General features: G+C 50.4%; 1 protein-coding gene across 7 annotated transcripts in view; it reads right to left on the bottom strand.

Moving 5' to 3' along the window:
- Positions 1 to 3,961: 3,961 nt before the first annotated feature.
- RCOR1 (REST corepressor 1) overlaps positions 3,962 to 26,224 on the bottom strand; it is a 128,488-nt gene continuing 106,225 nt past the window's right edge. For 2 of the 7 annotated variants that reach the window (XM_058740336.1, XM_058740337.1), the window contains 7 exons: positions 25,652 to 25,730; positions 22,580 to 22,774; positions 15,991 to 16,068; positions 15,465 to 15,522; positions 14,722 to 14,951; positions 6,696 to 6,758; positions 3,962 to 5,361 (listed from right to left, as the gene is read on the bottom strand). In XM_058740336.1, coding sequence (XP_058596319.1) covers positions 4,798 to 5,361; positions 6,696 to 6,758; positions 14,722 to 14,951; positions 15,465 to 15,522; positions 15,991 to 16,068; positions 22,580 to 22,774; positions 25,652 to 25,730 — 1,267 coding nt within the window. In that variant the 3' untranslated portion in view covers positions 3,962 to 4,797. Of the gene's footprint in view, positions 5,362 to 6,695; positions 6,759 to 7,318; positions 11,390 to 14,721; positions 14,952 to 15,464; positions 15,523 to 15,990; positions 16,069 to 22,579; positions 22,775 to 25,651; positions 25,731 to 26,224 lie in introns of those variants that run through there. The other 5 variants (XR_009264829.1, XM_058740338.1, XM_058740340.1 and 2 more) reach the window with 5 other exon arrangements.

Raw genomic sequence — 26,224 nt, 5'->3', positions numbered from 1 at the left:
ACAGTTGTTTCATTTTCTTAAAGTAGGCTTCCGTGCCCAATGTGGAGTCCAACATGGGGCTTGAACTCAGGACCCAGAGATCAAGATGTGAGCTGAGATCAAGAGTCGGACAGTTAACCAACTCAGCCACCCAGGTGCCCTAAGACGTTGTTTTAAACTCTTTGTCCGGGAGGTCTGGCGTCCTCGGGGACAGTTTCTGTCGGCTTATTTCTCCCTTTGAACGGACCATTTCTTTGTAGCTTTGTGTTTTTGTTATTGGAAACGGGACATTTGAATCTAATCATGTGATAACTGTGGTGATTAGATCCCTCCCCACCCCCCCACCCCCCCCAGGTCTGCTCTTGCTGTTGTTTTTCTCTTATTCTATTGTAGGCGACCCCATGCCAAGGATCGGCCTGAGGCGCAAACTCAAGGCTTCCGTGGACACTTCCTGAGCCTGCACCTTTCCCTGGGCAGGTGCAGTGACTTTCTAATGTCCTCTATATGCAGTTGCCTTTGAATGTCCTAGTCTCCAATGCCTAGATCCCAAAGGGGAATCGAGGTACATGGGGGGAGGGGAGGTGGTAAGAAAGACACGGGCCCCGTCTGTCCCCTGGAGGCTGCTTCAGTTGAGGGGGAGGGGCCTGTGGCAATAATGCCTGCCTGCCTCTGCGCCTGCGCCGTCAGAACACAGATCTGGGTGTTTGGAGGGCGGGGCTCTTGCTCCCACAGGCAGCTCCAGGAACCGGCACACGGCAGCCTGCCACGGAGCTGGACATCGGCTACGATGCTGTGAGCTGAAACTGATGGCCTATCGTCATAATTTATTGCCAAAGACTTGCCCTGGAAGTCGCAAGGCAGTAGGCTCCAGATTTCCAAAATAATGACATCGGGCAGGTTGGGCTGGCGCAGTTGCTGTCTAGGTGGAGACAGATTCCTGCTGCTTCCGGCTCTGCTTCCCACAGCCTTCTCCGAGCTGCGGGCTTTTCACGTGGAGGTTATTGGTAGCCTCCGGTTCAGCCCGATCTGTCACCAATTCTCTGCCAAGCCGTCTGCTTGATGGTTTTAGCAGCCATTGATGATCTGTGATTACGTCCCTGATTTCATAATAGGCTGCAAATTAGTAATTTTCATGTCCTTCTGTGTGGATTAGCTGGGATTCTTCTGCAAGGAATTTTTGTCCCCAGTGATTTCGAGTGTCCTGAAATAGTTTGGATGGGAAAGTTGAATACACGTGATACCCTCTAGTGTCCAGATGTGATCACGGGGTGTTGTATTATCGTTATGAACTTCTGGATTCTTCTATTTGCTGCGTTTTAATCAGTCATTATGCTTTTGATGGCAAACTGGTCCATGTGAAGCCAGTGAGAGGCCTTTTATGTTGGCTTCCAGATACTTCATGAAAATTTTTTTTAACGTTTTTATTTTTGAGACAAGAGAGAGATCGCAAGGGGGGGGGGGTGGTTGGAGCAAAGAGAGAGGGAGACACAGAATCCGAAGCAGGCTCCAGGCTCCGAGCTGTCAGCACAGAGCCTGATGCGGGGCTCGAACTCACAGACTGTGAGATCATGACCTGAGCTGAAGTCGGACGCTCAGCCGACCGAGCCACCCAGGCGCCCCATCTTCCAGTTACTTAGATACAACCCCATTATTTTCTGGGTGCTGCTTTGAGCCATGGCACAAAACTTGTACTCTTCCTCCCAGATCTGAAACCAGCCACTTCTCCAAAGATCTCTGGTTCCTTTCACTGGGAAATAGCATTCAGGGACCACAAGCCTGGCTCTGGGGTGGGGACGTAAGAAAGGGCAGGTCCAGGGCCACCTGCATGGCTCAGTCAGTTAAGCGTCAGACTTCAGCTCAGGTCATGATCTTGTGGTTCGTGAGTTTGAGCCCCACGTCGGGCTCTGTGCTGACAGCTTAGAGCCTGGAGCCTGCTTCGGATTCTGTGTCTCCCCCTCTCTCTGCCCCTCCCTATCTGTCTCTCAAAAATGAATAAACGTTAAAAATAATAATAAAAAAAATTAAAAAAGAAAGGGCAGGTCCACATTCCAGCCTAGGTCATGCTGCACCAGCTAGGGTGCCTCACGTCCTTCATGCCTCACGTCCAGGGCTGTCTCCCCACTGCTCAAAGCCTTCGACCCATTCAGCAACTCGAACCCGGCTCACGGATGGCTCACGCTCCTGGCAGGACAGGCTCCGTCTCCTGAAGTCAAGCCAAAGCTGCTGCCGAGGCCTTCCTGGATGCCACGCAGGCAAGCAGGCTCTGGGCTGAGCCGGGACGAGCCCCGTGGTTCCCTTCTGGCCGGTCCCAGCCTAGCCACCTCGTCTCATCGCGGGAAGCCGGTGGTTGTCCTGGTCGTGTAGCTGCCCCCACTTCCGTGTCTCTGCGACAGGATGCTCCTTGAGGGCAGGAACCTCTCTGGTCTTCCTCAGTCTCTCTCCCAGGGCTGCGCTGCGGGCACCAGGAAGGACTAGCTGACAAGCAGACGCACCCCAGGCGCTGTTCCTGCGGTTCCCAGTGGCTGAATGGCTCCCCCGAGCTCATCAGCAGAGCAGGGACTGTGGCTCGGGCTCCATCCAGGCTGGCTGCCTCTAAGGTGGCCCAAGCTCCACTGTCCATCCTGCTGCTGGGCCCGGAGGTGCCTCAGGGCCGTGCGGAGCAAGCTGGCTCTTGGCACTTGGCTTGAACAGGCCTGTAGGGACCTCAGTCCTACTGGCTACTCCCAGAAAGACTGGGGATGCTCCCCGGCCTCATCCTGCCCTGCACCCCATCCCAGGTTAGCAGGGGAGGCAGCTGGGTGGCCACCTCCCCACCAGGTCACCCAAAGAAATAGGGAATGTCCCCCTGTCCTGACGGAGAGGAAGAAAATGCTAGGGACTAAAGCTTGCCTAAGGTCACGGTGATTCGGGGACAGGATCCGAGCCCCCCCCATTTCTAGCCTGGAATGATCTGGCTTCACGAGCTGGAAGATGCTCCAGCCGAACATAGGCTGGAGCAGGACGGCGAGGAGAAGGGGAGCAGAAGGAAAGAGGGGGGAGGAGGGGAGGGAAAGCATTTCAAGTCCGAATCTCCTTAATGAGAAAGGCGGTCAACCAGCAGGGCCCAGACTTGAGTCTAGAAGGCTGTTGAGAGCAACGGCCAAGGAAGCCCCAGCAGCCGCCTTCCCCCGGCAAATAGGCTCAGTCCGTTCTGGGCTGGAGTCACGCCGCCGCCTGGCTCCGGGGTCCCGGAAGAACGGCGCCAGGGGCCGCCAGCGCCGGGGACTCCCCACTGCCAGCCGCGGAGCTAGAGACGGGGACGCCCCGGAAGGCAGGATCCAGCAGCCTGCGGCTTCCTGCCGGAAGGGCCTGTGACCCTGCCTCCGAGAGCCGCCGCCACGGCTCCAGGCAGCGCCCAGGTGCCAAGAGCCCGGTGCCCAGCCCCGTTCGGCAGCCTGAACCTTCCCCCACACCCTCCCCACGTCCCAGCGTCTGCTGCTGGCAACAAACCACTCCCACGTTTGGGGGCTTTGGACAGCGGTCCTTCCACTAGCTCACGATCCTGTGGGTCGGGCTGGGCTCATCTGCACAGTCCTTTGGCCTCCCTGGGTCACTCCCGAGGTCTCCCGGTGGCTCCCCCCGGGTCGCAGGCCTCGCTCACGGGACATCCCAGCAGTGGCCCTTGGGCCTCTAATGCAGGACGGCCTTGGGGGCTGCACGGAGGCTCGGGAGGGCGGGCGAGGCTGTGACCCAACTGAAGAGGCGCACCCCAGTCGGCCCCAGCCCAGCCCACTTTCCAGCAGCCGTGGAGGCCCCGTGAGGGATTCCGTGTCAAGGGCCACCCACCGCCTCCCAGCCGGCCGAATGACCCGGCAAGTCCCGCCCCGAAGGCTGCTACGAGCATTAATCAAATAACGCATACTCTGGGGGGCAAGGCAACCTTCAATGTATTAAGCAATCATTACTAAGACCCACAACTTGCTACACATGATTATCCACAATATGCGACTTAATTGCTGCTAAATTTATTTTCAATCGATTAAGTGCCATGAGCCACCGCACACGAAATAACAAAACCGAGTCTGTGCGGGGGAATCAGCGGACCCTGCAGCCAAGCTTCTCCTCGGGCCCAACGCGAGCGCCTGCCCAGCCCCAGGCGGGACTCTCTGACAACCTGAGCGCCCTGAAGAGCTCAGCAAACACCTCAGATCGAGCGCTTGGTTGCCACAGTGTCAGGAAGGGGGACAGAAGTGCAGGACGGTGCTACGTCTCCACAAGACAATCAGGGTCAAGTGTGAGAATAGACAGGTCTTTTGACCCAGAAATCCCCATCCTAGATATCCATGCCACGGCTACAGTGGCTACATCACCGGGTTATGCCGGTCGGTGACCAGTGACTGAGGGCAGTAGAAACAAATCATCGGTCATAAGCAGGGGACCGTGAAGCCAACGGAGGTGCAAACCAACTGGACGCGGCCGTGCTGGTGGAGAAAGACCAAGGTAGTGGTGTCGAGTCAGAACAGCAAGGTGCGCGACAGGGTGCGGGGCGTGTTACTTGCACAGAAGAAGGCTCTTTGCACGCGTGCGTGGAGAGGAAATCTCCCGGGAAGGACGTGCCGGGAACGGGTAACTGCGGCTGCCCGGGGAGGGAACGGAAGCGCCGTTTACCTGTTTCAAAGCATAGAATAACAACTCTCAGTCATTTCGTCGCAGCCCAGAGAGGTGAACGTGGTGCGGGCGGGTGCCAGGAGGAAGGGGGCGGCCCTGCGGCAGAGCAAAGCACGCGGAAACGTCCCTGTCGCAGGAGTGTCACGTGGCACGTGAGTGCAGCGTGTTTCTCTAGAAGGCAAATGGCCGGTCCTGAGCCGGAGCCCTGCTGCGCTTGGGGGACGGGGAGTGTGACGGGAGCGGAAGGGGGCGCCGGGTCAAGACGAGTGGCTGGAAAGGGCTCGGGCGGTCACTGGCCACTGGGGGCAGGAAGGGGACGCCGAGGGGGAATTCGGGGCTTCCGGTGCGGTGACCAGATACGCAGCGGTGCGGACGCCACGGAGGAGAACCCGGGCGAAGGAGCAGGGAGGGATGTCCCGGATGCCGACGGACCCAGGAGGACCCAGGAGCGGAGCCGGGGCGAGCGCGGTCAGGCCACAGGTGCCAACGGGGCCCAGGCGGGGGACACGGTGCAGGGAGCACAGGCTGAAGGAGGGGGGGGGGTCGCCGGACGTGGCTTCGGGGTCTGGCTGCAACCGTGGCCCTGCTCTGGGCAACGTGTGCCCGGGAGGCTGCCCCGGAGGACCTGTCATCCCGCCCAGGCCCGGGGTCCGCCGGGACACCGCGAGCTCCGCCGGCCCGACGATGCCCCGCGCTGAGCGCCTTCGGGGAGGAGCGAGTGTGGACGGAGCTCCGCTGAGAAGGAAAGAGAGTCGGCCGGTAGGAATGTTCCACACGCCCCGTGCCCCCGGGAGTCGGCACGCGGCCGTGGTCCACGGAACCCGGAGGCACAGAGCGCGGGGGTTTGGGGAACAGAACCGCGAGCCCCTGCGAGCAGCAGGCCGGCCGCCGGTCCGTGCGTTCTCCGGATGGAGCCGGCACGGAGGCGGCCACGGGAAGCCGGGGTTCGAGGGGTGCTGCCACTGGCCGAGTAGGTCGGCCAGTGCTCTCCAGGTCTCTCCCTTCTACAGAAGGGCTCGAGCCCGCGCCACAGTTGCGGGCATCGGGCAGTTTTTCCCGCCTTCGTGTGCCGCCCTGGCCTGGAATGCACCAGAAAGTAGAGACTGGGACGAGGGTCCGTGGGCTCTGTGACTCTGGACGTGATCCCAGGGAACAGGAGCAGGGGCGAGAAGGGACGGGAGCGTTTCCAGCTGGTCGCCACTGGGGCCCGCAGGCGGAGCTCTGGAGGATACGGGCACCCCCACCCCCGCTACCAGGGGCTGCCCGCCCACCGCCTCCCACTCGGGTGCCGTCAGGTACACCTGCCGAAGCGGGGCCATGTGGGACGTGGCCCGAGAGACGAGCTGGGCCCACGTCAAGCCCCCTTCACGCGGGTACCCATGACCTGTCTCCCCGCTTCCGGACGCGCACAGTGGTCCGGGCCGGCTTCTGGAAAGGCCTCGCACAGCGCTAACTCCCTCCGCCTCCTGTCCTCGGTGCTCACCACTCCTCCCAGGCGATAGAGGCCGAGCGCAAGCAGCCGGGCGGGCAGCCGTCCCGGCAGACGCCCAGCCGTGCGGGCGGTGGGCCACCTCCCTCCCTTCCTCAGCCCGGCCCTCCCCTCCGCTCCCCCTGTGCCTGCACTCCCCGGGTCTCCCTTCCTCCACCTCCTGGCAGGAGAGCCCGGGGTGCGGGGTAGGAGTCACCTCTGCAAATCACACACCGAGGCTTCTGAGCCTCTGTGCGCCCCTCCCGGGTGCCGCCCTCGGGTCTCAGCCACTGAGACGGCCTGTGTCCCACACAGGCTCGCGGCCAGGCGAGGAACTCGCACAAGTGTCCCGGAGCCCCTTCCACCCCGGCCGAGTCACACCGTGGAGGGCCCCATCCGTGGGTCAGGCAACCCTAAATGCGGCGAGGGAACACTGGATTTGGAAGTGGGGCTCGTACAGCGGTTCTCTAACCAAGTCCTACGTTCTGGCTAAGAAACGAGAGTGCAGAGGCGGCCAGTGTTCTTCCTACCACTCCGAGGGGCCGAGGGCAGAGCTGCGTCCACGCTCCGCGGGCCAGAGGCGCCAAGGTGGCGGGCTCACCTCGTCACTGCCACAGTCCGGGGCCGAGCAGAGGCCTGCATCCAGGTGTGGAGCCTGGTCACGCTGAAAACAGAAAAACCACCGATGGGGAAAGAAACGTCCTCTCCCTGAACCTTTAAATTTAAACCCTCAACCGCCGCCAACCTTTGTTCTTTTTTAAAAATGTTTATTTAATTTTGAGAGAGAGAGACAGACACAGCGGGAGTGGGGGAGGGGCAGAGAGAGAGGGAGACACAGAATCCGAAGCGGGGCCCCAGGCTCAGAGCCGTCAGCACAGAGCCCCACGCGGGGCTCGAACCCACCAACTGCGAGATCATGACCTGAGCGGAAGTCGGCCGCTTAACCCCACCGAGCCACCCAGGTGCCCCCAACCGCCGCCAGCTTTATGAACTCACGCACCTCAATTTGGTCCCAAGCATAAGATCATCCTACCTTAGGACAGGATGTCCTTAGGACAGCTGTCAGGGACAGCTACAGGCTAAGAACAAGAGGCATCCCTGGCTGTGCCCACAGGGTGCCATTCTGGGGGATTTAGACACTCAGAGGCCCCAAGGCCCAGTGCAAAACCCCACCACGTCTGAGGGCGGGGCTCTGCTTGGGTGCAAAGTGGAGGGTGCAGAAAGTGGTTTTCTTTCATATTTTATTACATCAATGGCTTGAAAATTTTTATTTAACCTCAGCAAATATTAGAAATAGAAAAATGAATTCTGCAGAATTTCACAAATAAATTTTTCAATCTCCACTAACAAATGTTATCATTCAATGGCTAAGCAATTATAATGCTATGAACATTCACCACAATGAATGTGCTGATATAGAAAACAGGCAAAAAGAGACATTAAAATATTACTTACAACAGCATTATTACAACATATTTTCTTTAAAATTCCAACGTGGATTTTATCACTTCAAAAGATATACAGCATTTCCATTATATTTGCAAACTTAACCTTATACATCTTTTAAAATCTTGAAAAATGTTTAAGCAATCTAAAAAGCACTTAGCAAAGTTGATAGGTCTACATAATGGAATACTATCCACTCCAGTATAAACTTTAGTTTTCGGAGGTGACTGTAAACACTCATCATCACACAACATGCATAGACTACACTGACCTTCCTTCTGAATTGTAACATTGCTGCAATTGTGCTTTACTATCGTGAGGGAAGAGCTGCGGGGATCCGGGGAGTGGCAGAGAGAGGATTTGTTTCTGAGCATTGCACGAGATCACTAGGTTCAGATCAGCTAACTACCTTGAGTCCACTCGAAGCAAAGTTTCACTGGATACTGAAAGCTGGACTCCTGGGTCACTAGGCTCGGACACAGGCCGGACGAGAGAGGAAGCGAGGCTCTCGTCGGGAGTGGGCTCCGTCTTTCCTTTGCTCCGCGAAGCAGGGATCCAGTTAGTGTAATGCACTGTGTGGCTTAGTTTTGGTACGCAAGTATACCAATAGTACATCTGATATTTAGAAAGACAAAAATAGGGCGTAGTTGAAATTTAAAGTGACGATGAGCACACTCAGAGTGGCGTGTGATGTCTGAGGGAACTTTTACACACGGGAGACGACTCCGCAATCAGCCCGTAAAACGCAGCAACGTTTGCAGTTGCGCGTCGTCATCAGAGAGGTGTGTGACTATCGAAGGGTCTCACAGGTTCCAAACTACCAAAGACCCTTCTGAGGAACTGGTGTCCTGGTGGGCACAGAAGTGCTGAGGCCACACAGTGGGTATGTGGTCAGCACGACGGAGGCCTGTACTTGTTGGGCAACAGAGCTACGTTACAGGACCGGTCACTGTTTCGGACCAGTCAGCACAATATTCAAGTAACAAGGTGTTTAAATGGATAAGTGAAAACAATTTTTTCCTAACGCCTTACACACCTACATAAAATTAAATAAAACAAACTTTTAATGCATATGCAATACAATTTATATCTTTTAGGATTTCTAAACTAAAAGTTAAACTATCATTTGCTTCAATGGTACTATATTTTGCACAATAACTTATACTTAGGAGAAATTTCCCACAAAAATATATATATAATTATGACATTCACATTGATCGTTTTTAAGAAGACAAAGCTTAAGTGAACATTGCATCCGAAGCAGCTGTCACTGTGGACCCTTACACATCCAAACACGACCTGCTATGCACCGAAGTCTTGATATGTTAAAAAGGGGGCTTCACATAAATAAGATCAATCACTCGGCTTTTAAAGCGAAGTAATTTCTTGCATTTACAACATCGTCGCAAAGACAGTGTAATGGAACAGTCTGAAGCACAACGCTACCTTAGGCATGAAACTACAAGGGGGCCAGGCAAAGACAACCACCTTTCTAATCTTTCCAACCTCAGGCGAATGAGAATGCTATGCCTCTGCTCCGTGGAGGGACCAGGCCGCTGTGGTCCGCCAAGCCGGAGCAGCGACCCTTCGGGACGGGGGACCGCTCGGTGCCCGGCGGCACGTAAGCGCACGGGGCAAGACACACGGGGGCCCGCCACGCTTCCGAGGAAGCGCCATCGAGCCAGCGAGCACTGCCAGAAGGGACCAGCTCTCCAGGCAAACGGCCCGGGCGTGCAGAGAGGGACAGGCCTCCGACCTACGGGCAGAATGAGACCCCTGCCGCTGCCCTGTTATGAGGAAGGAGGCCCCGAGAAGCAGCACAGAGAACCCTCGGCCTCGCTTCTCGCCCAGCGTCCCCTGGGAGCGATGTGCAAACTGCAGGCCGCCTCCTCTCCATGTTCGCCCTGCCATCTCCCAAAGCCAGAGCAGGCTCACACCCCGCGTCGTTCCTAAGTGTCACTGCGCTGCCCGCGCCAGCCTCCTCTCATGCCGTTCGCACGCTCTTACCTGACCCACGGACACCCCGGGAAGGGACAAGATGACGAAGTCAGGAGAGTCCCACTTCGCTCCCCTTGAGAATGACCTTTCTCCGGATTTCTAAAAATGTACAATTCCAAAGTCTAGGTTTCTAGCTGACCCTCTTCCTAAAGAGACAGTCAGCTGGCCTTTAAAAAAAAAAAAAAAAAAAAAAAAAAAAAAGGGAAAAAGCAAGGTGCTTGGGAGTCAAAACACATCAAATTTTAATTGCATATTTTAAATTCTTACGAATTCTGTTTGTGCCTTAAAGCATCTGGATTTTTTTTTCTTTTTGGTATTGAAAGCAGGAAAAGTGTTTCAATGACGCAAAACTACGGCGACAGAAAAGCTCCTTCAACATATTTAGTGCGGGCTGCACGGACCGCGGGCGGGACACAGGGGACGCGAGAGGGCAGTGTGAGGTCTGTCCCTCAGCCCTGCAGCAGGTCCACAGTCCAGTACGAGATTAAGTGATTCTGGAAATCTCAGAACATTTATGAGAAATATTTACTTGTTCCCAGTCCAACCAAAAGGCATTACAGACCACTTTTGCACACTGCTTCTTTCCGTCTTGGTCTTACTAGAGCCAACCAACGGGTCACTTCTCTGTCCTGTACTATGATAGTAAAAGAGGGAGGATGGAGTTTAGACGGTCACATCAGCACATGAAGGACAAAAGGCTGTACGGGGTGACACGGCGTACCAGCAGGATGGGGAACACACAGCGTGTGGCTCTACAAAGCCATCACCCGCCATTCTAATCCCCTTTATGGAGCTAACCTGACATTTAAAATCTGCACTCTGTCAGAATCTGCAGCAATTTCTCCCCTGTCTCCTAATCTCAGTGATGTTCTCTTTGGCAAGCAATAAACTTTAAAGTAAGACACTAAAACAGAAAACGGGTCGATAACGTGGTTTGCCAAAAGGAGAAGGCACCAATTCCAAATGCACGAGCACCAGGTGCAGTGGTGTGGACCGCGTCTCTTGGAGTCGGATGGCGGTGGGGGGGGGGGGGAGGGGGGGGCGGGAAAGACAGAGCGGCACCTGTCCCGGGATTCCAGTGCTGAAAGCTGAAGGCAGAAAGTGTTGAGTCCACATTCCCTCTAAGCTGATGTCCAAGGAGAGTTGCTGTGAATGAGCTTTCTACCAGCTGGGAAGGGAGAAGGGCGAGATTTGAGCCAGCTAAATTTACAAACCATAATTACACCCGATGTCTGGGGAGACGGGAGCTGTCTCGGGATGTTTGGCACGACGAAGGTTATAACGCAGTCTGCCAGCATCCTGCGATTTCCAAAGAAGCATGATATCGCTTAGGTGGACGCCTCAGAAAAGAACAAGAGAAACTTTCTAAAAGGCCGACAGGTCACAGTCACTCTGAAAATTACATGATGCACGAGGTGGAACCGCAGGCCATGCAGGAGCAGAGTCGTGCCTTCCAAGTCGACTACCTGTTTGAAGCTGCTGACCGGGCAGAGCTGCCACGGGTGGGGCTCAGGAACTCCGACTGGGGAGGGGTCCCCGGGGTCATGGGAGGCGTGCGGGCCACGAGACTCCGCCAGCGCCGGGGCAGAGCGTGAGATGCGGCGGGACTCTCTGGGGAGTGGCGCCAGCGTGGAGGAACGAGCACAGGATTAAGGCAGATGCAGCACAGGACTGGAAGTGTACGCCTTTTTTGGTAATAGCTGCTTGTCCACAGAGATGTGACGCAGATGGCTAGGTGATGGCGTGTGATACCTGATATCCTGGATAACACAGGCGTCCATACCAAGTGCTCAAAGCTGGCAGAGTTTCTCAGGAAGCAGATGCATATCTGACGTCTAGCACAGAAGCAGCCTGAGGAGAGGAGAAGGAAGAAGGACGGAAGCATCAGAGCGCAGGTAAACAACTCAAGCCGCTACCTCTGGCGGACCCGAGAGGGCAGGAAGGTGTGCGGCCGGCCCCGCTGTCCCGCAAACCCAGGGCCCTGCGGGCTCTCGGCACGGGGCCCGAGGAGGAGGCGGGAGGCGGCAGGCGGCACGAGGGAGGCCTCTACAGCCAGGAGTCTCGGGCTCAAATCCTGGCTCTGCCGCTTTCTAGACGTGTATCCTTGGCGGAGGGATTGCTTTTTCAGTTTCAGCTTCCTTGTCCCCAGAATGCGCACAGTAACGACCCCCACTCCACAGGATTACGTAAAATCCCTGGGCCGACAGTAGCACTTGGGGCCAACCGCCCTGGCTGGAGGGGGTGCCGTGGCACGGGCCCCATTCAACCAACAGCCCCTGGCCCCTGCTGGGACGCGGGGACACACGGGAGAGTGAACACACAGGAGAGTGAAGGCGGCAGGGTCCTCTATAAAAGCCTCAAAGGCATTTCTTAACTGCACTCCCAAGTGTCCCAAGTATCTTACTCAGTGCTCACTGCTACCCTCATGATGTCCTTTTTTTTTTTTTTACAAAAGTTGAAAAATTTTTTTAGGTTTATTTATTTTGAGAGAGAGACAGAGAGAGTGAGCGGGGGGGGGGGGGGGGGGGGAGGGGCAGAGAGTGACAAAGAACTGCAGGCAGGCTCTGCACCATCAGCACAGAGCCCAACGTGGGGCTTAAAACTCATAAACCGTGAGCTCAGGACCTGCGCCCAAACCAGGCGTCAGATGCTTAACCGACTGAGCCATCCAGGTGCCCCTTGATGTCCTACTGCTGGGGGAACCACTGGGCTATAAACCCCAATCTGAAAACAGCTGTTCCTTCAGTTGACATCATAACTGATGAGAACAGATGGCCGGGTCAGGGGCTTTGTGTTCATTCTGTAACTGTGAGTGAGACTCTACCTCCAAGCCGGTCATGGTCCGCATCCCCTCACCCGGACACCCATCCATCCGCCCCTCGCCGGGAACGGCATCCTTGTCCACCTCGGAGAACTCGGAATCTCAAAAGCTTAAAACCCTTGGGCCGCCTGCCCTTTCTCAGCCCCGAAGGAAACAGCCTACAGCTAACAGTTACATTACTAGAACTTCTGGCAGTTCTCAAGGCCTCCTCCCTCTTTGTGCCGCATAACACATAAAATCTGAGGGCAGAAGGGGCAGGCAGGACGCCAGCAGACATCTTTCTTAGCTGCTGGATTCCACAGGATACACAAGAATGAGGAGGCCAATTTCTGGGCACTGGCTGGACAATTAACCAGGGCTCTTACAAGTCCCCCCCGGGCCCCTGGTGGACACAGAACAGTAGCTGGTCCCTACAGATTCATTTCCTTTTGCAAACTAACATATGGAGAACAGAAAAGCCGGGCGGTGGAGCGGGAAAGCGGGTACTACAGGGGGCATAAAAGGGACCAAAAAAAAGGGAAATGAACTGTGGGGGGAGGGGGTGGAAATGGCTGAAGAGGGTGAGAATGTTTACAGACAAGATAAATGTTGTCCGCTAAGGACAAGTCAGGCGATGCCGCCAGTTTTGCGGAGAAGGCCGGGGAAACAGATGCATGGAAGATGGACCGCCAAGGCAAAACAAAGGCATGCCTGTGGTGGGAGACCAGTCACGCCTGGGCCAATGCTACCACAGACCGGGCAGAGAATTACCGGGCTATTTTGATGTGCGATCAACATGGTAAGTGGACCATGAAGAATGGACTTCTGGACTTTGTCAGAAAAAAAAGTAACTGTGAGTGAATGAAGCAGACATAAGAAAAGGAAGGAAAGTATATGCACAAGAACTGAGAGCCTGTCCCGTTGGTGGCGACCCTTGGTCCCAAATTTATGACCGTATTTTTAGGCTTCACCCTGCCAACACCTGCTTTGATAAAATCTGGAGAGTTTCCTATGATTTCTGCTTCCTGGCACCAAAGCTGGAGAACATACATGGAAGAAAGCTTTCATTCCGGCAAATTCTAATGTTCCTTCCTTCATAATTCTCATCTTCTCAATGCTTCCTAAATGGAGTCCAGGACTTCAGAGAGGTTAATCTGTTGCTAAAGGGGCAACAAGCACCGGGACAAACATCACTGCTGAGAGATAAAAACTTCTGCTTGTAAGCCGTTATGTTCCGGGGTCTCAGGCTGGGCCGTGCCATGGGTGTGGCTCGGGGGAACCACTCACATTGTTAATAATACGAATTTTGCTATAAATGTTATCAACAGTCCAAAGATTTTCTGGCACAAAGCTCTAAAGAGCCCAACACGCTGGGTGCGTCACGTTGGGCGGGGGGGTCTCCCTCGTGAGGCACTCTGTGCTCGGCTCAAGAGGGGGTGGTCTCCGGGCTGCTTCTACAGCCAGACCCTTGGAGCAAAGGGGGGAGAACAGACAGTACTAAATAGGTAATTTCAAATCACTCCCGCATGGTTTGGGGGAGCCTCTGATGAGACGGTTTTCCCGGAAAGCTCAACTAATCCTTAAAATTCCGTGTCTGTGAACAAACTCACACCAAAGTGATTGGCAATTAACTCTTACCTCTGCCCGGCCCCCTCCTCCTCTCTGTGGGAGTGGGGGTAAATACGTGGCAGGGCAGGCCAGGCTGGACGGGGAAGTGGCAGGTGACCCCGTCACAGGAAGCAGGGAGGTAGCAGATGGGTCTGTGCAGCCTCGGTAACCTCGTGCCTAATCTCTGCTGAGTAGGCGATGAAATCGGTATAGCTAACCTGGAGACTGGCAGAATGTCGGCCACCAGCCGGGAAGCTCCGGCCAAACACAGGACCCAGAACGGTCTCCATCAATACTTCAACCCGTTAGCCCCGACAGCATCAAAGCCTGGACGACTTGGGACAACAGAGACAGACGCAGGAGCTCCTGGCTGGCTAGCCAAGCCGATTCACCAGTAAGGTCATTAACCTCCCACTGCGATGCCAACACATTTTCGATAACCGAGCTTCACCGACACTGCTCACGGCACTTCCAACTTACCGTTTTACGGCTGAGTTCTTACAGGATCTAAGGAAACTTTGGTAATGTGCAGTATTTTGTGGCTGGAGAAAACCAGGATGGAACTAGGAATCTGTACAGGAATTAAAACGTGAGCAATATACCTAGTGACCAAAACTAACTGGTGTCAACACACATATTAAGGTTTTTATAGGGAAAAGTCAAGTCACTGACAGAGCTGAGAGCTAAAAATATTTCTCCAGCTGAGAAAGGCCATCAAAGAAGAAACTGAATATGGAGCATGAATCTGGCAGAGATCCTACTGTTTCAGATTTACCTCGTCTTCCTCTTCAGGCATCTTGATAGAATTATCTGGGGACTTGATAGGTTTCTGGCTACTGGGCCCATTGGTCTCTTCTTTCCCATGTTCTGCCTCCCATTCTTGTAAAACTTCATCTATGTTGAAGCGGCGTCGATAGTTTACAAAAAAGTTTTTCACTTGTACCACTGATTTGTTCCCAATCACATCTGAGATTGCCTGAAAATCTCGGCCGTATTTCCTGATGGCTAAGGATGTAAGAGAGCACTGTTTTTCAATATAGGATAAAAACAACTTTTAAAACCCCACACAATTGAGACTTACCCCCCTTCCTTTAGATCCAGATAAGAAAACACTTGGAGCTTTTAACTGCAGGCACGATCTTAATGTATTATACAGTGGAAAAAGCAGCAACCTAGATCTGTTTCGTAGATGACTGATCCAAGAAGGCCAGTATGACCCTGTCATCCAGAAACCTGCACCTCCAGTCACGTATCCCAAGACGACTGACGTCACCCAGCCGGCACCCGGTGGACTTTGTACATTCTTTTCAGGGTCCCTAGGACTAGAAGAGCTCCAACCGTAAAACTCTTAACATTCAGTCTGCTGCTTTCAGGATTTTATACTTTCTGACCATTCGGAACCCGACACACTCCTAAGAGCGTGTTTCAACACAAGTGGTGCCACGGGAGTGGGGTGGGGCATGACTCTTCCTAAAGGCACCTGCGGCCCCAAGCCTCTTACCAGGAGGACCCCCGTACCTTGTACTGCGAGAAGCTGCTCTTCCGTGGTCCAGCGTGCGTTACACTTCTGAGCGACCTGCACACCCAGAGGAGCCGTATGAGCATAACGCAGTTACAGGCGAGGGCATCCTCGTCAGACTTAATGAATCTTATTTTTTTCTTACTATTTCTCAGAATACCAGAATTTCAACGTCAATTGGGTTTATAAAGATTGTGTCTACAACTTTCTTTCTACGGGATGTATACTGGAGATACATTATAGAGATATTAAATTCTTTTTTTTTTAATGCTTATTTATTTTTGAGAGAGAGAGAAAGAGAGAGAGGGAGAGGGAGGAGGGGAAGGAGGGAGACAGAGAATCCAAAGCAGGCTGAGCTGTCAGCAGAAAACTGGATGCGGGGCTTGAACCCATGAACCGGGAGACCATGACCTGAGCCCAAGTCCGAAGCTCAACTGACTGAGCCCCCCAGGTGCCCTAATATTAAATTCGTAAACACATGAAACTTGGGTACGACTTCTAAGGTGATGGTCAATATAGTCCTACCTCTGGAAGCCGATACGGTTCTATTCCACCGTCAAGTTTTTCTTTAAGAGCACTGTTCGTCTGCTTAATATTCTGAATCTGAAAGAAAGGAAATTTTTAAATTTTAAAAATGAACAACTTGTGTAAAGGTATGAAAAGAAAACAGAACTAAAAAAAAAAATAAGAGAAAAAAACCAAGAGCAAAGAAGTTCCTAATCTGTATGGTAACCAAAATTTGAGGTCGCTATAGTATCCCCTTCAGAGCATCTACCGAGATTCTTTAACGGACTTGCTTAGAGCAGCAGACGAGGGACAATGGGAAGGAGGGCATGGTGGCTAAAAGGCTCCTGCGTGCCCAGCCCTAATTCACAACTTGAGAACGTGTCACCCCCCCGAGGGGCGGAACCCACATCTGAAGCCTGACACACAAGACCAGGCCACGCCTGGCTTCCCGCCACGCGGACCGAGCGGAGCAGGCCGAGTGGAAGCAGCCGAGAGGCAGTGCTCTGCAGGCCGGCAGGTGCACCTCCTGGGGCCCGGCGCGGTCTGCCCAGGCACCCCCTGCGCAGGAGCCCGCAGGGCGGCCTTCTTTAACGAGGAGAAAGCAGAAAGCAGCGTGTTACCTTCCCACAGCCTAATTTTGGCCAACTGTAATTCTTCACTTTCTCACAAATTAGATCTTTTCCACGTGACCGTGATGATTCGACGCACCTAATCTTTCACTGCCTCTAAGTAATCGAAAGACAGACATGAACAATACCAACCACTGAATCGATCCACCGGACAATCCGCTGGACTTGCGCACGGACTCCTGAAGGAGCTGGGCCTGGGAACGGGCTCCCTCTCAGCTCCACGTGCAGGGGCACCTCCGTGCCAAGGACCAGGGGGGCATCAACCCTAGGGTTTTTCATTTCTAAATAATCCCATGGGCAAAAAAGCAAGCAAGGGGAGGATCAGATTCATTTTCCCAAATAAAACATCAGAGACACTCCGGAACAGAAGGTGCCCTCAAAAGCAGCAACCTTATTAAGGCAAATGAAGAAAAAGCAGGACTTTGAGAGGTGGGGGATGGTGGTGAAGGACACAGCCTCACAGACCCTTTAATAATTCTCTCCTCCTTGAACAATCTTTTCCTACTTAGACTCAAATTTCATTTTCAAGTACTTACACTTCACAGAATTCCAATTTTGCATTTCCTTTCCTGGGTTTACTTCTTCTGAAAGGTTTAAAGGGGAGTGGAGATGTACAGGGGACTGGCGGCCCCGTGAGTAGGACCAGCACTCTAGGGACGAGGAAGTGACCCTGTCTGCCACTAGTAAGGGCCTTAAAGCCTGCCAGACACACGGCCCACGCCAAGTCAGAACACAGAGACAACTGAAAAGAAAAATAAAGGAAATGTGCATAAAATCTGCTCTATAGTAAAACCAAAACTGAAGACCTTGGTTTTCTGAAATTTGCTTTAGTTTATTTTTGAAAAGGTACAAGTCAGAAGAAAATAAACTGGTACCAGAAATTCACCCACAGTAAGTTCTTGGGAAAGTAACACCCAATTCTCAGACCAGCACCGTGTCACAGAACGCTCTCTGACGCGACGTCATGCTGAAGCCGTGCCATCTGACACGATGGCCATCGCCCGCAGGTTGCTACTAAGCACCTGATATGTGGCTTATGCAGCTAAGGAACTGAACTTCTCATTTCTTCTACTTTAATCCAAACTTAAATGTAAATAACCACACATGTCTACCGGCTACCCCGTCCAACAGCACGGTCTTCAGACTCCTGCTCAGAGCTCTCAGGTACCAACCACCCATAAAATGCTGCAAGGGCATGTTCAAGGCTATGTTCATAATTCAAGGTTATATTCAGTCACATAAACTTGTGACAGAGTTAACAAATTCTCAAAAGAATCCGCTATCCAGAATACTACATGCCTCCCAGTATTCCGGTTACTAGGTCGTTCTATTCATTCTGGCTGGTTGTTTACACAGGTAAGAAATGGGGTATATATTGCATTGTGAGTAAGTGATACACATTTCCTAAGGAGACCAACCTATTCACCACAGGCATTTTCTCTCTGAAATCGATAAAGAAGCAGAGATTATGTAAGTGGCTATACAGAATACCTGCAAATTCTGAACTAAAAGTTAGCTCTAAATTCTCATCAACCTTCACCTCTCTTCCTAATGCATTTTCCTTATTAGAAATACTCAAGTGTTTATGAATAAGAACAGGGTTTGGTTACCATCATGCCAGTTGGAAAGGAAGCCAGAGTGGCAACAAGCTGGATAAAAAATAGGATATAAAGGGGCGCCTGGGTGGCTCAGTCGGTTGAGCCTCTGACTTTGGCTCAGGTCATGATCTCAAGGCTTGTAAGTTCCAGCCCCACGTCCGGGTCTGTGCTGACAGCTGGGTGCCTGGAGTCTGCTTCAGATTCTGTGTCCCTCTCTCTCGGCCCCTCCCCTGCTCGTGCTCTGCCTCTCTGTCTCAAAAATAAACATTAAATTTATTTTTTTATTTTTTTAATTTATTTTTTATCTAAAAAAAAATTTTTTTAACATTTATTCATTTTTTGGGAGACAGAGAGACAGCACAAGCAGGGGAGGGGCAGAGAGAGGGGGAGACCCAGAATCCCCCCCAAGCAAGCTCCAGGCTCTGAGCTATCAGCACAGAGTCTGATGTGGGGCTTGAAGTCATGAAACGTGAGCTCATGTCCTGAGCCGTAGTCAGACGCTTAACCGACTGAGCCACCCAGGCGCCCCTAAATTTTTTTTAATAAAATTAAAAAAAAATAAAATTTTAAAACATTAAAAAATTTTAAAGTGAGCAGCATTTAAAGAAAAGAACAAAATAGCAGTCAAGTTCGCCCGGTGCCTTACCTAGCGACTTTTTTTTTCCTACTTTCCTGTGTGACCCTTTCATTCTCTACTCAGAAAGACCCAGCGCAACAGGCACTGGCCACCGGCTAATCTAAGAGCCGTCTGCCCCTAGCCCCCTTCTCGCATCTTCGACAGAGGCTGGTGGTCCTCCTCGGGGCTAGGAGGAGCCGTTTTGCAAAGCTGCAGCACGCAGGGAGGACAGGAGTTCCTGAGAAGGTAAACGCTTTTCCTGCTGGAAGGACGGGAGGGTCGGCCCCGCCTCCGGCCCCTCTCCATCGGCCCCCAGTGCAGACGCGAAGGCCACAAAATGGCTTTGGAAGCTTCCAACGGGAGCCAACGAGCGAGATGAAAAGCAGGCACGCTAAGAATGGTGGAGGAGGAAATGCAAAAGAATCCGGGTCTGTCACCACACCGTGAACAAACGGACTAATGCCCGGAGCCACCGATGCTGGGATTTCTTGCTATTTGATAAAAATAAATCCTCAATTGTTTAAGCTACTATCAGTCAGGTTTTCTGCTATTTTCATGTGAACCCTTCCCTGGGACACCACCACATGTGGAAGCATCCAGATAAAACGGCCATTTGTGAGTCGACAAGTGCACTCGGCAGCAACCCCGACAGGCTGTGAGGGGGGCAGGCGACCTGTCTCCTCTGTTAGCGATGAACCGAAGCTCCTCTATTCCACGTGATTCTCAGTAGCTACTTTCAAATAAAAAAGTCCTGCTCCTGATTCTGGCCGTGAAACCAAAGACAGTTCTATCTATTGTACTGCGACACCTGCGTGCAAGAAGGGCCTCATTTTCTCTGCTCAGAAGATTAACATCGACCAGTGAGCGTCAGGAGTCCGCTCGGCACAGGGGGAGACAGTCCCCTCCAGGAGGAAGGAGGACAAAGATGTGGGTGGGGGCTCCGGGCCCCGTTCAGACAGCCCCTCCAGCACAAACAGAGTTTAAAACATTCCCTCTCTCACTCTCTCTCTCTCTCTCTCTCTCTTGCAGCCCTCAGACAGCCTGTAAGATCAGGCAGGCAAGGATTAATCTCCTCATTTGAAAAGAGGCCCAGAAAGATTAAGTGACTCTCCCAAGATTAGGGCGCAACTGCGCCAGCAGCCAAGCCTAGGAGCCAATCCTCTGACTGCTCGGGGAACACTTGGTCCTGCTGTGAGCTGTCCCCCGCCCCGAGCTGCCAGACCAGGGCACAGACCCCTCCTCTCATCTGGGAAAGGACTGCCAGCCTCCAGTTTAACCTTCTAAGGAACCAACAAATCAACAAATCAAAAGCAGCAAAAACTACAAGTAAACCATCAGTCCACAATTTGCCTCAAATTCCAGAGACAGAAGGATGGGGGAGGGGCAGGGCACTAATGAAGGGACAAGAGTCAGCTGGCTACTCTGCTGAATTTGCAGTTTCAACGCACCGCGTAATGATGCGCCGTTCCCCGTACCAGGGCAAATAATCAGAAAAGGATTATCATAAAGTAGCAAATATCCAGGGAGAACTCTGACAAAGCCCCAAACACAGAGGCGGCAGAACACGGAGAGAATGACAGATCTGTGCTGGTAGGGGAGGGATCACGTTCACGAATCACAGGGGTGGCTGTCTGGTTTAATGTTAATTCTCTATTTTGATCTAGACATTCAATACAATTCCAATAAAAATTCTAGCAGAATTATTTTTCTGGACACCAAGAAGGTGAACCTACATTTTCTATGGAAACACAAAGGGCCAGGAGAGACAATCTTGGAGGACTTATCACCTGGCCCAGACACTCAGGTTTGTAAGGCCCCTGTAATCGAGGCAGGATGGTGCCAGTGAAGACGGACAAACACACCAAAGTCACAACAGACCATACACATACAGACGCTGCATTTGAAACAAAGATCCCCATCACTGCGGTGGGAAAAGGATCGTTTTTATTTTTGTTTTTTTTCCAATAAACAGCACTGTTAACCAGATAGCCACGTGAAAAACAAAATGAATATCCACCCTATACGTAACAGCATGCACAGAAAAACATTTCCAGATAGACGGAAGATCAAAATGTAAAGGCAAACAACACTTAAGACAGCATGGGAGAATATCTTCATACTCTTAGTAAAGGTTCTTACCAAAACTGAAAAGAGCACTAACTACAAAAGAAAAGAACGAGAAACTAGACTACCTTAAAATTAAGAACTTCTGTTCATCAAAAGGTGAGCCTCAGAATGGGAAAGGGGAAGTAATTTTGACCCACCCCCGGCGGGGGGGAGAGCGGTAATACTTTGGCAAGGCCTGATGACATTTCTGTTGTCACACCTGATGGGGCAAGGTCACAACCACTGGCATCTAGAGGCCAGAGATGCTGCTTAACATCTCACAATGCACAGGACACTCACAACGAGGAGTTCTCCGGGCCCAAATGTCAACAGTGCAACAGTTAGTGAGTAAGCCCTAATGCAGGCCAACCAAACCTCACATAAGTTGGCAGCCCACCGTGGAAAACTGCTTGGCACTAGAAAATGCTGGACACAGGCATACTCTGTAATTCCACTCTTAGGTGTACATGCAACAGAGATGCATACATAATACAGCAAGAGTCAAAGAAACATCCACGTCGGTATTAACTGGTCAACGGCCCCAAATGGGAAGGAACCCAAATGCCTAGTAATAGTACAGTGGATAAGTTTTAGGATATTTATACAACAATAAGAAAGGACGACCTGGATGGATCTCATATGTTGAACAATGCTGGGCATGAAAGAAACTACATCGTATGACTTTGTTTATATAAAATCCAAAATGAATAAAAATAATGTCTGGTTTAAAACGTCAGACCAGTGGCCACCAACTGGAAGGAGGTGGGTAATGAGTGAGAAGGGCACTAGTGAAGCCTGGGAGGCAAGGCTGAGTCCCCTCGGGGCAGCAACTAAAATGGGAAATGAGGGGCAGCTGGGTGGCTCAGTTGGTTAAGCGTCGGACTTCGGCTCAGGTCATAATCTCACCGTTCATGAGTTGGAGCCCCGCGTCGGGCTCTGTGCTGACAGCTCAGAGCCTGGAGCCTGCTTCGGATTCTGTGTCTCCCTCTCTCTGCCCCTCCCCTGCTCACTCTTGTTTCCCTCTCAAAAAAAAATAAGTAAATAAATAAACATAAAGAAAATTTAATAAAAGGGGAAATGAATGGGGCTCGGGAGGCTGCAGTTCATCTCTTGATCCAGATGGTGGCCGTGTGGTGGGTGTGTTCACACTATGAAAATTCACCCAGACACATATACACACAGTGTGTGTGTGTGTGTGTGTGTGTGTGTGTGTGTGTGTATTAAACGTATACATATATACCTTTAGTTTCAAAGTCAATTTAAGAAACATCAATGCGGGCATGCCTGGGCGGCTCAGTCAGTTAAGTGACTTCAGCTCAGGTCACGATCTCACTGTTCCTGAGTTTAAGCCCCATGTCAGGCTCTGTGCTGACCACTCAGGGTCTGGCGCCTGATTCAGATTCTATGTCTGTCTCCCTCTCTCTCTCTGGCCCTTCCCTGCTCACTTGCTCGCTCTTTCTCTCTCTCTCAAAAATGAATAAACATTAAAAAAAATAAAAGAATTTAAAAAAGAAAGAAATAACAATGGATCAGTACCTAAGTCTTCGGTCCAGTTCCTTAGAAATAAAATGCCCTTCAGAGGCTTGTGGAAAGAGGACACTCAGGTGTGAGGAACACACAGGGACCCCTGAGCATCAGTGAGCCCCGACCCGCGGTACCTGCCGCTTGATGGAGACCAACTCCATGTCTAGCTGCCTTAGCACCGTGGTGGCCGCAGTGGCGTTGGCAGAAACAGCCTCCACGTCTTCTTGAGAAAGAAACATTCCTTTCGGAGGTTTCCTTTTTGCTCGATTTTTAGCTTGCGTACTATGTTTCTCCTTTTTGATCTGAGGAACTGTCTCCGTAGGGGGCACCTGGATGGTACACAGATTTGAAAAATGAGACTCCAAAACATGAAAATGCCAGATGAACAGTAATACGCCTACTTTCCTAACATGGCTCTAAACAATCTGACAAATACCATGCCGTATCGTAATTACCATCTACAAACTAACAGGCAGTTAACAGAAACACTGGCTATTGAATGTTGGCTGAACACTTCTAAGTAGAATCCACTGCCCTCCTACATAAACACAACCTTTTTCTATCACTCTGAGCCTCTGGCAAGAAGCGTTCTGAGCTTCCTGTAGTAATACAGGAAGAAAAGAGATCTGTCTTCTCTTCTGGTGTGCTTTGTGTATGTGAATGGTGAGCTCCTTTATCCTAATAGTTCTTAGCCAAACAGATGGACTTAGGGCCACAGAAAGATAAAAGGAAAAAATGATTCAGCACATATATAAAACCCATTTAAATTCTTTAACTCTATACGAAAGTTTATAAAAAATATAAACTTCCACATGTAACTATGACTGTTTTTCATATACCCTCCTTTTGGATGACACAACTTTTAGGGCAACTGTATAATTTGCTTCAAGAACATATGCTGTCATTTGATAATGCATGACTGCTGCTAATTTTTTTAAGTGCTTTCTCTAAAACTGAAACGTTTGGAAATGAAATGCAATAAAATCTTGGCAAGGAAAGGATACTGTCCTGATAACAATTTTAAGAAGTTTTTGTAGCAGTTCATAATCTCATCTTGTTAGTGTATTAACATTTGCTGATGAAACTGAGAATATGTGCAGATTTTCTCCTTCCTATCTTAAAACACTGACATAAATCGACCCTGCAAACTACGACGGTACCAGTAAATTCTTGAACAGGTGGTAACAGACAGTACATAAAAATGTTAGTAGGCAATAAACTACATCTCGTCTGTAACAGCTCTATGCTGTTTAGCAGAGATCACCTACTGACGACGTGCCTGTTTTCACAACATTTTAGTACAGAAAGAAACTTAAGATATAAGTCATTTTTCTCTTTTAATCAGGAATCGTGCTACATAAGTAAGACTTACGGAAGTTAAATCAAGCCTTTCCCCTTTCATTGAAAACGTTCCCCTGAAGAAGCTAATAGATAATAATGTATCAAGACAAAGCTTCTTAACTGTAGGTACAATTTGATTTCCCAAAGAATCTAACTTAGCTAACCCTTAAAATGATCTTGTTATTTGGGCATTCGTATAAATCTAGCTGGAGTGCCATCCAGAAAGAATTATCAGTTTTCAGTTTGGTGATACATAGCCTACCAAATGAAGCCTTAAAAATGTAACTAGAAGACTTTGACCCAACGATTCAACTTCCAGAAATTTGTTCCAGTGGAAAAAATTAAGTGAACCAATATTTAATCATGAGACCAGCATTTCAGCATTGTTTAGAACAGCAAAAAGCATGGGGGGAAACTGATAAAAAAGCCCTAAGATTGCTTAACTGAATTATGAAAGATGTGTAGGATAAAATAACATGCTAATAACAGCTATGTACACAAAGTGTATTTGACATAAAAACATGTTCAAGAAAGACCAAATTTAAAAGGTTTCAGAAATGATATATTGAGATCCCATTTTATGTTTTTTAAAAAGCAAGTATAGAGTCATAAGTGTGTATATAGGCATATACATTTCATGGAGTCATCTGGAAAGAGTCACCAAAATGTTAGCAGTGATTAAGGGTGACAATATCATCATTTTCTTTTTCTCCTTTTTGTTTAGCTGGATCTCCTACTTTGCCTACAAAAAGCATGTATGTTTGACGCGATTTTAAAGTTTAGGTGTGCCTGGACCCTTTTGTCTTTCCATGCCGAAGAACAGCTGTTCTCCTACTTCAGAACCTTCCAAGATCGAGAACTCTTTGAGGTTTTACTGAAGCTGCAGATACAGACTCTCTTCAGAAAAGCACTTCTACGAACTTACATATAAAAGTCATAACCATGCTGGGATCCAACACTCTGGCCTGAACTGGGGCCGATGGACTAAGGGGCCCTTCCTTCCAGGGACTGTAGTGCTATCCTCCCTGCAAGGGCTCTGCCGCAGGGGATGCTGTGTTATGGGGGCTTTCCAGTCTGTGCCAAGGAGCCCCCGGTTTCCCTGGGGGGCCCTCAGGGATCCCACATAGGCCTTATTCAATTTTTATGAATGGGCAAAATAACCTAAGACTGCAACCCATTTCAAAAGGCTTAATAAGATCATTCAGACACCCCCATCGTTCTCAGTGAAAAGTTCACAATAAAGAAATGTCATAAATACACACAGAAAAAAAGTTATATACAACTGTAGGAATTCATGGGCCTCTCGAATCTTCTGACATAATGATTTTTAAGATGTGAAAGATTAAAAATTCCCCATGTGTGAGGCTCGCTGCTATAGGACCTACGCTGCTGTTTCTGAGTAACGGGAAAACTTGCCCTGAGTCCCTGCCAGCCCTCTGCAGTGCACTCATGACCCAGCTCATGACCCCACTGTGCAGGCCCCTGCGCCGGCCATTGAGAGGACATCCCGAAGGCTGAGAGGAGGAACCAAGCCTTCACCTGGTCCTCTCCTCACCAGTACCACGCCCACACTCGTTAACTACTGGGCTGATGGCTTGGGAAAGAAGGCAGTGAGGACGGCTGCCCAATGAGGACAAACTCGTTACTCAGTAATGCTATCGCTTGCTTTCGGGCTTCCTTTATTCCTGTTTCTTGGCAAACAAAACTCTAAAGTCTATACAGCAAAGTTAGTATTGTTTAAAAAGTCATTATCATGATGCCTTGTACATAGCAATAAATATATTAAATAGAATAAGTAAGAGGAATGTTTTACGTATGGTACTAATAAAATTTATTTGCCTAAACGATACTAGGGAAAAAAATACCTCCTTTTTGCTTTCCTTGTTTTGATCAATCTCAATGTCAATGGGGTTATTTCCATTTGTTTCTTCCAGTTCATCCTCACTGGAAGGCAAGAACAAGTTACTGAAAGACTATTTGGTACTAATTCTATTTAATATACAAATATAAGCAATAAATTGATTTAATGACAGATTTAATACAAAATCAGTATGTTTTCAGATTGCCGAGATAAACATTTTTACAATTCAAATAAATTAAAACCAACTCCTAGTTCTCTTACTCTAAATGATTAAAACAACAACAACAACCACCACCTACTGAAATAGATTTTTAACTTCTGGATCAGGTCTAGAACACTGTTGCTTCATATTTGTAAAATGTTTCTTCTCAACTCTCAACTGAAAAGATCAAATTTAAGGCATTTATGTAACTGCCCCGTAATCATCTTGTGGTGGGCTAGGACACAATCATTACATGTAACTGAGAAATTACTGAAAAATAAATTCCCCATGCGCTGGGAACAAATCCCCAAAAAGTGAAACTCCACTTCAAGTCCCAAGTACACACTCATGACTCAATCCAAGCGCCAGAAGGGG

This window comes from Neofelis nebulosa, chromosome 7 (assembly GCF_028018385.1).
Source record: "Neofelis nebulosa isolate mNeoNeb1 chromosome 7, mNeoNeb1.pri, whole genome shotgun sequence".
NCBI lineage: Eukaryota > Metazoa > Chordata > Mammalia > Carnivora > Felidae > Neofelis > Neofelis nebulosa.
This window is presented reverse-complemented; position numbering and strand designations above follow the sequence as displayed.